We start from the raw sequence: 12996 nt of genomic DNA, 5'->3' as shown, positions 1-12996 counted from the left end.
TAATGTAAAATGATTCTTTGATTTTTCTTATCTTCTTGAATTTGTCTGTGTCAATGATTCCAGTTTTCTCCCAGTTTATTCTGTGCCCAGTTGACGTGGCATGCTCTGCAATGGCTGAATTTTGTGTTTTCATGAGTCTTGTACTGTCTTTACATTCTTTTATTCTTGTTGCGAGTTTTCTTCCCGTTTCTCCAAGGTATGTACCGTTTCAGGAACACAGAATTTCATGGATAACGTTTTTGAGATTCTCTTTGGTAGGTCAATGTTTCTTTTTTGTCAGAATGAACATTAAGGTATTGTAGGATTTACACTGGACTTCTATGTTGAATTTTTGGGCTATGCGTTTGAGGTTTTCACGTAAAGAGTATTAAACAGAATGGTTACACCTCCTCCTTCATGACCACGACAGAAAGAAAAGATCAGAAAGTCACCACCACTACCACCATTTACATACCATACCTACAACATTTCAGTGAAAAACTCAAATGCATTGCCAAAACATTCAACATAGAATTCTGGTGGAAATCCTTCAATACCTTAAGGTCCATTCTGGTAAAAAACAAACAGCAACCTACCAAAGAAAATCTCAAAAAACATCATCCATACAATTTCGTGTTCCTGCAATAGTATATACATTGGAGAAACATGAAGAAAACTTGCAACAAGAAAAAAGAACATAAAGATAGTACACAACTTATGAAAACACAAAATTCAGCCATTGCGAAGCACGCCACGTCAACTGGACACAATAAACTGGGAGAAAACTAGAATCATCGACACAGACAAATTCTGGAAGACAAGAAAAATCAAAGAATCATTTTACATTAATACTATATTAAACCTTCACTAAACAGAGATTCCAGATTAGAGGTGAGTAACCTGTGGCTGCCATTGTTTGAATCTACAGGAAATCTCTCCTCCAATCAGAAACAGTGATAATCCAACCAATCATTACACACTCACCACAATCCTCCAACAACGCCTACACACACACACTGACCTGAAGAAGAAAGGCGGAAGACTTTCGAAACGTCACCCTCTACACGTCTCCACAAAAGGCAGTTGCCATCCATTCTACAAAATTTCATCATGAATACTCTGCCAAAACAATCTATCACAGAATAAAAGACAGTCTCTCAAAACTATTCACTTTAACAGGCTTCCTGAGCTCTGTCCATACTAAACCTCATTCTGTTTCATAGTCAAACTATTGGATGGCCTATACTTTCAATATCAGTTTTGAATATTACTGTAACTCTTAAAGGTTCATGATAGCTGATTTTCCATATATCATTTTAAGATTCTAACCAATTTTACATTTGGCATCCCATTAGCTTTCTGTAGCTTTATCTCCATTTTGCCACTACTCACATTTAATATGATAGTACATGCCCAAATAAACTTGTTCTATATAAACGTACAAGGGCTTTTTAACGTCCACAGTATCTGTTCACACCATATTTATTTTTAACAACAGCACCAACCATTCTTCGAAAAGCACTATCATCTTTAAATAAAACAGGGTTAGGAATTGTTTTGCATTCTTAATTAATGACTTAGAACTCATGAAATGTTGCAGGCCATTCAACCTGTGAAGAATAATTTTCCATCCAATAAATGTAGGTATTCACAATCATATATTTGTCCAACAAAATTTTAAGTGCAATTAAACTAACAATACACAAACTACTTTTCAAGAAAACAAATATACAAGTTTATAATTTTAAAAAGAAACAAATTTTACAGGACAAAAGGCTTGCACCCTGGCTTTCTTAACTTATGCTACTGCACCTTAGATTTCCATTTACAATATCTTAGATACATCGGTCACCCCTCGTAGACTATCCAAAATAATAAAAAAATTAAAAATTTCAAGGTGAAGAAAATAACTTTCTTTTTAAATTTCAGAGAAAACGTAATGAAAAAATATAAGCCTCTATTCACATATTTATTTTCTTGAACATGAATCTTCAATACAAAGGATATATTTGGTGCTCCATATAAAATCTTGCAAATTTCACCAATGGTTATAAACAACATATTGATTACTCTAATTTATAACTGGGTCACAATACACAATACTTTCTCTTTTTCCATCTACTTAAACAATGAAGCAAAGACTTCTGAGCTTTAAAAAAAATAACCTCAAAATATTTTCCACAGCCTTCAAACAACAATTAAATCTTGCCAAGTTTACAAACCCTTCAGGGCTATTCATCAGGTTATTAGCTGTAATCTTTTTATGTTCAAACTCTTCCTCATTCTAGCTCAATCACAAAACTATCAATGTTCTGTTAAATAAAAAAGTGAAAAAATTGCTATACCAGAAAGTAATCAAATTGTTGGCACAAATGATAAACAACAAAAAACCAAATAATTTTGATTTAAAAAATGCCCACATATAACAATGCTTTGATTTCCAGCCATAAATCAATTTCACATCTACTTTAACTTCTCCAAAAGTTTTGAAAATATCTAACCTACTTAAAATCATACTCAGATTACTAGAACAAGCCTCTAATTATTTTTATCCACCAGCTCGTACTGTTGAATGTTTGAGAAATTGTCTTACAAACTTCAAATAACAACATATCATTCTCAGCTTTTGCTCAAGGAAATCCTTCTAATCAGCAATTAATAATCTCCTTTTTATTTTTATTCCTATCACACATATTTTGTCCAAGTTTAGTTTCTTCTACTTTTGCCCTTTCACTCTTTTTCTTTCCATTCACTATCTCCATAATCCTGTAAATATTTTCAAATGTCTTAACATTTTTATAGCAGTTGACAATATGACATGTCAATCTTATAGTGAGTTGCATTTAAAATGATTCATTTACTTTAGAATATATTAAATAATTACGGCCAGAATTATATTGGGGATTATCACAACCTTAAGAGTGTCATGAAAGAAAAAGGCCTTGGAGTAATGGTTGATTAGTCTCTTAATCCATCCAAATTATATACTGTTTCTAGTGTTGAGCAAATAGGGTTCTAGGTTGTATGTACAGAAATACTGAATACAAGTCTATAAAGAGGTTACATTTTCATTGTATAGGTCACTGGTTAGACCATATTTAGAGTATTGTTTTCAGTCTTGACCTCTACACTAGGAAAGACACTGAATTGTTAGAAATAGTTCAGAGAAAAGTTACTAAAATGGTACCTGTAATGGAAGGGTTACTGCAATTTCTGTAACTACGAAATCTCATGCGTTCCAATTGTTCATTGAGAGTTACTTATGAGCCCTATTTTGATATTATTTCATAACAAAAATGGCAGCTAATCATAAAAGTTGACAACAAAAACTGACAGTTTCATGATGATTAAACTGCCCAATACTGTTGTGTTCAACAACAGAAGAAAGTGATTTGTCTGCTCTGTCATTCGACATTAGCAGTGGCGAAGGTATCTAATATGAAGTGTCATTATGAGTCGAAGCATAAAGATTTCCACAAAGTTGTCGGTGATGAACGAACAGCTCAAATTGAATCTCTGGGGTGATCGCTGAATCACCAGCAGAACATTTTCTCAAAGCAGTCAGCAGATTTAGGTACAGCATGTGAAGTCAGTTACAATATTTCGTTGAAGATAGCGAAATCTGGCCAACCGTTCACTGATGGTAATTTTGTCAAGCAATGTATGATTACTGCATTGGAAAAGTTGTGTCCAGAAGCAGTTCGCAAGGTACAGACAGTGGCTTTGAATCGTATGACAGTTCAACGAAGAATTTCACACCTCTCAGCAGATGTGACAAGGCAGCTTACAAATAAAGCAGCCAACTTTGTCTACTTCTCTTTGGCAGCAGATTGAGTCAACTGACATCAGTTCAACAGCATAGCTACTAGTTTTTGTTTGTGGTGTGTCATCATTGTTTGATATCACAGAGGAACTAATCGGCATGGGTTCCATGAAGGGTCAGACAATTGGGTCTGCTCTATTTGAGGAGACAGTACGACTGTGTAGTAGTGTTTCATTGAATTTCATGAAACTGGTAAGTGTGACAACTGATGGGGCACCAGCCATGACCGGAGAAAGTAGCGGGCTGGTAGCACTGTTGATGAAGCATCGAGGAAAACAGAACAGACAGTTGGTGAAGTTACACTGTATTATTCACCAACAGAACCTGTGCAGTAAAGAACTTGGTTTTCAGGCACTGATGGCATTAGTGACAAAAACCATTAATTTCATCAAATCACAAGGGCTCAATAACTGTCAGTTTCAAAGTCTTCTTGAAGAAATTGATTCAGACTATGGTGACCTTGTGTATCACTGTAAAGTATGCTGGCTGAGTCAAGAGATGATGCTCAGAAGATTCTGGGAGTTGATTGATGAGGTGATAGAATTCCTCAGAAGCAAGAACAAAGACACAGAAGTGATTTCCATTACTGATCCAGCATGGCAAGCTGATTTGACCTTTCTGGTTGATATGACACAACACTTGAATGATCTGAATATGAAGTTGCAAGGAAAAATCAGCTTGTCTGTCAGCTTGCAAATCACTTCTCAGCTTTCAGGACAAAATTGCAGTTGTTCCAGCAGCAAGCAGCATCAGGCAACTTCGTGCACTTTCCCACTTTTCAGTCACAGCAACAGAAGAATCAGGACACTGACACACAAGTTTATGTTGGGAAGCTAGATACCTTGATTCAATCCTTCAACTAGCAGTTTCATGACTTTGATCAATGCAGAATGTTGATGAAACTTTTTGCTGATCTGTTCAGTGTGTCAGTGGATGACTTGTTAGCAGAATATCAGCTCGAACTTACTGATCTCCAGGTATCTGATGAACTGCATGCTATTTGCCGAGAAAACAGTTTGCTTAACTTCTACAAAACGTTGCCTGATACATTTGCTAATCTGAAAGATAACGCACTTGTCCACACCAGCATGTTTGGCAGCACGTACTGCTTTCTCACATATGAAATTGAACAAAAACAATACTCACAATCAGCTGACTGATGATCATCTAGAAGCAGTCTTGCGTCTTTCAACGTCAAACATCAAGCCAGACATTTCTAAGCTCATAGATGACATGCAGCACGATCCATCGCACTGACTTTGTGACAGTTGACGTATCATAAAATTTCTTAGAATAATGTACAAACTCATTGATCCAATAGTCATTTGTGTGTTCTTAAATGTGATGCCCATCTTGTGTGAAACAACTGTGGAACAATTTTAAATTTCACTTTTTTGTGGCCCCCAACGGTTACAAGAAGTCTGTTTGTGGCCCCTGACTCAAAATTTTTGTGCACCACTGGGTCACTGTATGAAAAATCGATTAAGATCTTTTAAATTGTTTTAACTTGAAAAAAGAAGAGTAGGAGAGGATTTTATTGCAATGTTTAAACTCATAAAAGAAACTAATAATGTTCATCCATCAAGATTTGTCATACTTAACAGTGACAGTTAAGACACTAAAGGACATATTGATTTAGGTGTTTTGTCTATGGAATGGGTCACCTTCAGATATTGTTGAGGCAGTAAATTTAAATGAGTTTAGGAGAAAGCTTTATATATACAGTAAAACCTGTCTAAGGCAGAATCACACGAGACCAAGTACAATTTCCAGCTTAGGCAGTGAACATGCATTTCCTTAATTATATATAATTTTTTAGCAGAACATTATACTTGCTTGATTCAAGGAAAGTAAGACGTTTGTGAATAAAGTTTTTATACTGTTAAAACTATATTTATTAGAATAGGAACAAAAATAGACATTCAAATAATACACACAATTTTAATCAAATTTATTTGAAGGAAGTGTCCAATTTCAACTATTTTGTTTTTCAACGGGCTTTCTCATGTGGTTAAAAGAAAACGCCAACTGTACGGCCTTTGCATGAACTTCATTTTCCCCCTTCATATTTGCATGCAATTTGATAATGTTAATATAACTCAACACTTGCAATGAAACAGGAATTTCTATTTCCTCACTATCTTTTCCATTTTGTTCATCTTCTGAATCTCTCACACTGTTACCATCTTGCGATTCTATTATAGAGTTCTTGTCAATGTTCACAAAATTTTCCACGTTCACAGAATCATCTGCATCAATATTCTCAAAGTTTGGATTTCACAAGAATCGTCATAACAAACTTCTCCACAATGTCTGCGTTACCAAGAATAAATCCACAGTTTGAAAGCACTTTATTTCGAGTTCATCTTTTACACATTTGATTGAATGACTTAAAAATGCAACTGCATTTAACACATCAATTTTAATGGTCATTTCAGATACTCTCTTACAGTCATCCATGTTTGCAATATGCTGAAGCATCAGTTTTCTGTATTTCAATTTAATACACTGTATAATTCCATTATCTAGTGGCTGGTAAATTGATGTTTTACATGGAGATAGAAAGACTAAACAAACATTTGAAAGCTGAACTTTTGGGTGACAGGTTGCATTATCTAGGAAAAGTAGGATATTTCTGTTTTCTTGTTCCATTCCTTTGTTTAATTTAGTCAAAAATTCCTCGAATGTAGCACTTGTCACCCACTCTTTATTATTTGCTTTCCATTCCACAGGAAGTTGATTCTTCCTTACATTTTTGAAACAGTGCATATTTTCACATTTACCTATTACCCATGGTTTCTCTAGTTTTCCATCAGCACATGCAACCAAAAGTACAATCAGTCGTTCTTTCGAATAGCAACCTCCGGAATAATGATAGCAGAAAAAAGAACAGAATATATTTAATCAATACTTACTGTAACAAAATATCCCAGAATTTATTAATATTTAAACAAATTATTAATTAAACAAGAATTTATTATTACTTAAAGAAATTAATATTTAATCAAAAATATTTTTTCACCTTACTTCGGTTCTAATCCTACTTGTTGATAGATGAGATAAGTGGAAGATAGTTTTCCATCCATGTTAAACAGGTTTCACCATAGAGAGGGCCTTTTATAAGAGAAATATTAAGATAATGCTGCAAAATTTTGATACTTTTAACCTGTACAGGTTTCCGACCTATGCAGTTTCTGGCTTAGACAGGTTTTACTGTATATGTATATATGAATGGTAGGGGCTGGATTTAATTTTCTTTTTTATATACAGTTTTTAGTTTGGCTTAAAGAATGAGACAGCCAAGATGGACTAACAGGTCCCTTGTTGTCCCTAAACATTATTTTCTGTTATCATTACGTTATATTCAGTTTACACAGATTTTATTACTGCATATTGCCTTGCCCAAGACAATTAATGCACACTTCCCTACAGCAACAACTCAATCAAAAAGCAAAACATCTGGTTTCTTTTTGAAGTGACAATTCATACCTTATTATTTATTTGCCATAGTCTATACATCCACTGTTTACCATGTTTACTTGAGCACATATTCTTACACTAAACTGTTACATTTTTTTTTGAAAAATGCATTTATCCTTTCAGATGATCAATCAATTATTTTAACTCATTCTGCATTGAAAATCACTATTAAAAACAAGTGTACTATAGACATTATGAACAATTTATGACAATAATTTCAATAAAAACCATGTTCATTTACTTGTATTGAAGTAGTACTCTTTTACGATCCAACATGCTTTCCTACCAAAAACAAGAATCAAGTTAGACTCAAAATGCAAAAATGTTCTTATGGTGTACAACACTACATATCCCTTTGAAGCTGGATGGAATATAACCCTGTTTTTCTAATAATGATCTATGATGAAAGTTTAATTCATACAGCTAAGACTAAAGTGCTAAATACTGCCTTTCTGAATTAGCAAAAACTAATGAATTTAAAACACTACATCACGAAATAACATATCAGTTCTTTTCATTCAAACAATATTTACTCCTTCACCCCCCCTAAAAAAAACAGTGGCAGGCTAAATAAACAAACTGCAAATGAAAATATGCATATACCAAACATAGTCACTACAAAAAAGCAAGTTCTACACATTTTCCTTTTACTAGACAAAGCCATCCCTGTGGACAAGTAAATTATGAAAAACAAGCTAATAAACTCCACTAAAGACCCACCTACTGATTAGAAGTATTACAGACACATACCTTAAAAGAAAATCTTATGCATTTAATCTTTAACCTCTGAAAGTAACAGGAATTTTAAATTTTCTGCTGTCAACAATTTAAACAAAATTACATGTTTAATGCACCTTACAATACACTTACAATATTAGTAATAACTTCAAACATTCAAATATCTTTGCTGTATTTCTGTACTGCAGTCCATCGATAAAGGTGCATAAACAAAACACTAGAAAACAAAAATTTACTTTATCTGATGTCAATAAAACTTCCGTTTGAACTACAGCAACAAATACAAACTTGAAAAAAAAAAAATTAATCAATAATCACTCATAAGATACAACTGATTTTGTTTACAATCCTTTTACTTCTAAAACTACAATTATATCAATAAACTCTATATACAAGTACCATTTTACACAGCAATTCTGAAAACATGAGTTACACCAATTACATTTTACAAAATGGAAACTGTATAAAACCATATATTCAGTTCTCTCTCATCCTCACTACAGACTTGGTATATCATGTGAATTCCTTTGCCCCAAATTCACCCATAGTTTCCATACTATAACTTCTATGTTTTGTGTATCTTCATGAAATTTTGCAAGCTTTCATTAAACATGTCTTTTAGAAAAAAAAGAATCAGAATTTTTAGTAAAGTATTTTTATTAAAACTTTCTCTTTAAATATATGAAGTCAGAGATTTTCATGTTGAGATAAAAAATACTTTTCTTCATCTGAAAATTTCCAAATTTCATTGAAAACTTAATAGAGCCAAAATGAACTAAGCCTAATAATAATCTACTTCATATTTTTCTATCCTATTCCAACTACATTATTCAAATGAATTTTACAATAATAGAGCAAGCTTTTCACAAGATTAACAAAGATAAGAACTTTAATTGTGGTAAAAAATTTTCACAAACCACATCTGTATTAAGTTACTAAATAGTTCCGTTCTACTCAAAACTATCTAAACTTTCCTCCGACAAGGCTATAAGAGCCATATTATGCTCAGAAAAACTAAGGGGGTTCAAAACCACTGTTGCTTTGTGTATGTTTTTTTGAGCAAATTAAAATTTACCTGAAACCAAAATGTTTGATATCTACATTCTAACTATCAAGTTTTTAATACGAGTTCCAGCACTTAAAGTATTTGTTAGTTATGTAAGAATTGTAAGAATATTTTCTACAGTTACTTTTAATTCTATGGTACTATTTTGCCTTTGGGCAATAGGTAGATTACACCAGAAAAGACTTACCGACAATTACTTATTGCACAGATTTCAAAATAATAATAAAGTATGCTCAACAGTAAAAAAATAACAATGATTATAAAACGTTTAATTTTCTCACAAAACCTTCCCTCTTCCTAAGCCTATAATGCATATCAACACACACATGATGTAAAAAATGAAGTATTTTGAGCATGTTACTCAGCAATGGTCTTCACTAATTACATCATCATGTATGCTACCAATGCAATACTAATATTCCTGAGTATGTGGAAGTAAAGACCTTCACAAACAAGGCTTCAAATCACTAAAAACCATGATGTACTTGAAAATTTCTGATCAAAATGCTTGAAAAAAAATGTAATGTATTTATTTTAAAGTTATAAACTTTAATTTAAATAACATAAAATGTTTTGTTACAAATGAATATTTTCCTTCATTACATAATAAAGACACTAATGGCATGTATAAATGTTTCTAAATACTGTTTTCGAAAATTTATGAACATATATTAAGTTGAAAGATGTTTGACACTTTTTGTGATTTATAGGTACTGCCTTACTGCTCCCACTATATTTATGACGTAACTTACTATTCATTAAAATACCACATAGTAAAAATAAATTTTTTAAGAACACTTAATATCCTTGAGTAAATAATTTACCATTATACATACTTGCTACAGTTCTATAGTTTATCATGTGTAAAATGTAATGGTTCTCAGTATTTTGGTGCTATCAATCGTGAAAAAAAAGGAGGCTCAAAATATATAACACTTAAAAAAGTCTTATTAGAAAAGTAGACAATCAGTGGAAAAAATGTTTTTAGATGATAAACAATCATTTTCTTGAAAAAATAAAATTGAACTTTTTAAGTAACTGATAATGACCATTAATTTTTCCAAAGCTAAAAGACATGGCATTTACAAATCTTAGGTAACTAAGTACAGTGAGCAAATTTCAAAACTCAACATACTTGGACAATGTCAACATCTTCTGGTCCTGCTTCAGCAGGTTCAAGTTTCTTCACACCTGAACTTTTTGATGTAGTTCGCCTACTACGTGGCATGTTCACCTCAACCTCAGTAGATCTAATTAATAAAAACATACAACATAGACTACTATATATATACACACACACACTTAAAAGGAGGGTATAACTTTGCTTCTGTCTTGATTTTAATTATTAGACCTCAAAATATATTAATACAAAAATAACTAACTAGTGGGCACTGATGGAGTAAGATTTTCAAAATAAAACTAGAATAACTGGCTACAAAAGAAAAAGTTTAAAAATGAAAACAAAACTTCCTATACTATTAAAAAATCATTTCAGCATTGTAATTATTAATCCTTTCATGACAAGTTATGGGTCAAAGGCCATGTCATCTCATTTGTTGACTTGCATTCAAAATTTTATTGAAGTACTGTTTTATGAATTTATGTCAATACATTTGGAATCAAACTGTTGATTATAAATCAAATTTTAAAATGATTTATGAGTTAATTTCTTAATTTAAAAGCAAATATTAAGAAAACACATCCATACTGATTGTAGTGAGTCATGTGTTACAATGAATGCAGCACTGCTTAAAATTAGATGTCTGTGATATCAAAATTAGGAATTCAAATTATTAATATTATTAAGTTATAATATAAAATAAGAACCTCCATATCGTTTTATTTTGCTGAAATATGGCTTACATACTGAATCAAAAACAGTAGGCACGTTAACTTCTTTCCATTTTCGGAAATAGTCCCTTATATACACTTACTTCAATATGTGACATGAATAACCAATTAACAGCTTAAAGTATCCCCAGTGGTTTTTTCAGCCATTTTAATATTTGAAACAGTTACCATGTTCTTTCAATCCAACTTTTCAAGAAAGTAGGTTGTGTAGTCAGTCTGCTCAAAGTTTCATATTTTATAAAATACAAAACAACTTTAGTTGCTAAGCTCTGTAAATTATAGTAGAATTCTATGGTATCAGTGTAGTTACTTTCAGTTTTTTTTGGTTATTCAACTATATATATATAAAACATATAAAAAATATTGTTGATATCCTCCACGTGCAAAATTTTGAAAGGCCTAGCAACAACTAAATACAAAGGTCATTGCAAGAAAAGATAATTGTTCGTTTTACTTCTTGATTTATTGTTCTATATTTAAAAAATTAATAATTTTAATAACTTATTTCTAAATAGTAAAATTCTAAACACATGTGTATAATGTATAAGAAATGAAATGTGATATTACAAAATACTAGTCCATTAAAACACAGCCAAGATAAGAAAGACTAAATGTCAGTCTTATATCATTGGATATGCAACCTGAGTGCACGTGCACCACGTCAATGCAAACTACGTAATGTTAGGTAAATATGAATGGAAATGCAAAAAAAAATAATAATAATAATGATAATAATGAATGTATACATTCATATTATACAGTGATATCAGCCTTAAACTACTTAGACTAAACGTTTGTATTTTCCTTCACCAGCAGAAGTTCAAAAAACTAAACATTCAGTAACAAGAGTAAAAGGGTCAAAGCATGGAAAAGCATATATATTTTATTTCCTAATTTTTTATGATGGTTACATGGTTGGTTAAGTGACAGACTCCACATAGAGCATAGAAAATAACAAAATATAATTTTTACTGAAAACAAATGTTTAAAATGTATTTAGAAGATTTTAGAGATTACCCATATAATATGAGATTTTTTGGGATGAAAAATTTTTCTTAATCATAAACAGAAATCACTTTGTACTCAGACTAGTGAAAAAACAGATTTGAATTTTAACAAATAACTCTTAAGTAAAAATATTTAATTAAAAAACTTATTTTTTGTATACAAAATATTTGTAATCTTTGCATCTCAAGACAGCTGGCATATGTATTAAACCTTAATACCAATACCAGCTATCTTGAAATACATTTCTATTTCAAGTGGGTTTCTCATCATCATAAACTACTTGTAATCTTTACCAAAATGTTCCACACTTTGTTATAATACCCACACTGTATCAAAATTTATAGTGCAAATACTTAACGCGTGCAAACATGTATACACACTTGTGTACATTATACTAAGACTATTGCAAAAGGATTAAAACACCTAAAGAAAGATTAGGATAAAAAAGCAGCATAAGTGCATTCTCCAAGCAGAAAGCTTTACTTTCTTTAAGGTTTCTTATCAAACCTGAAAGGTTTCTGATTTTACATGGTAGAGGCAGTCTACCATCAGGATCTTGGATCCTGTCAAATGACAAGCAACAACAGAAGCCCTACATGAATGGGCCCAGAAAATTATGTTAAAACACTCAAAAGCAAATGGCTCTGAAATGGGTATCTACTAGATGGCTGGTGTAAGACCCAAGCATGGAAATGGCAGAGTAGATGATGACCAAGTGATCCTTTAGTAGAGGCAGAAATGAAAACATGCCCAATGAACAACAAATTCGAGTATCCTGAATCCAAATGCCAGAAGACAACTCTTCAGATATATGCTTCAATCAGGAAAGCATTAATGAAGATACAGATCTGTTTGGAAGTTGGTAAGAGAACTTTGAAAGTATCATGGGTACAGTCCAATTACAGTTACAACAGAAAGTGTTCGTACCCCTGAATCTCGAGTAGGTTTTGCTCATAACTTAAAAAGTATCATGATTAGGCTAATAGACATATGGTTTGTTATAAATATTATACTAACACACATATACATAAATTTTTATCTAAATTAAACA

At 32.0% G+C, this 12996-nt stretch overlaps 1 protein-coding gene across 4 annotated transcripts in view; it reads right to left on the bottom strand.

Annotated features, from left to right (window-relative positions):
• LOC143258404 (uncharacterized) overlaps positions 1 to 12996 on the bottom strand; it is a 56977-nt gene that overhangs the window by 28367 nt on the left and 15614 nt on the right. For 3 of the 4 annotated variants that reach the window (XR_013032263.1, XM_076517297.1, XM_076517298.1), the window contains exon 2: positions 10222 to 10336. Coding sequence is in view for 3 of the 4 variants with exons in the window: in XM_076517297.1 (XP_076373412.1) it covers positions 10222 to 10314 (93 nt within the window). In the remaining variant the exon portion in view is untranslated. Of the gene's footprint in view, positions 1 to 8152; positions 8238 to 10221; positions 10343 to 12996 lie in introns of those variants that run through there. The other variant, XM_076517299.1, reaches the window with a different exon arrangement.

The sequence above is a fragment of the Tachypleus tridentatus genome, chromosome 8 (assembly GCF_004210375.1).
Source record: "Tachypleus tridentatus isolate NWPU-2018 chromosome 8, ASM421037v1, whole genome shotgun sequence".
In the NCBI taxonomy this organism is placed as follows: Eukaryota; Metazoa; Arthropoda; class Merostomata; order Xiphosura; family Limulidae; genus Tachypleus; species Tachypleus tridentatus.
The sequence above is the reverse complement of the archived record's forward strand: the minus strand, read 5'-3'. Positions and strand labels throughout refer to the sequence as shown.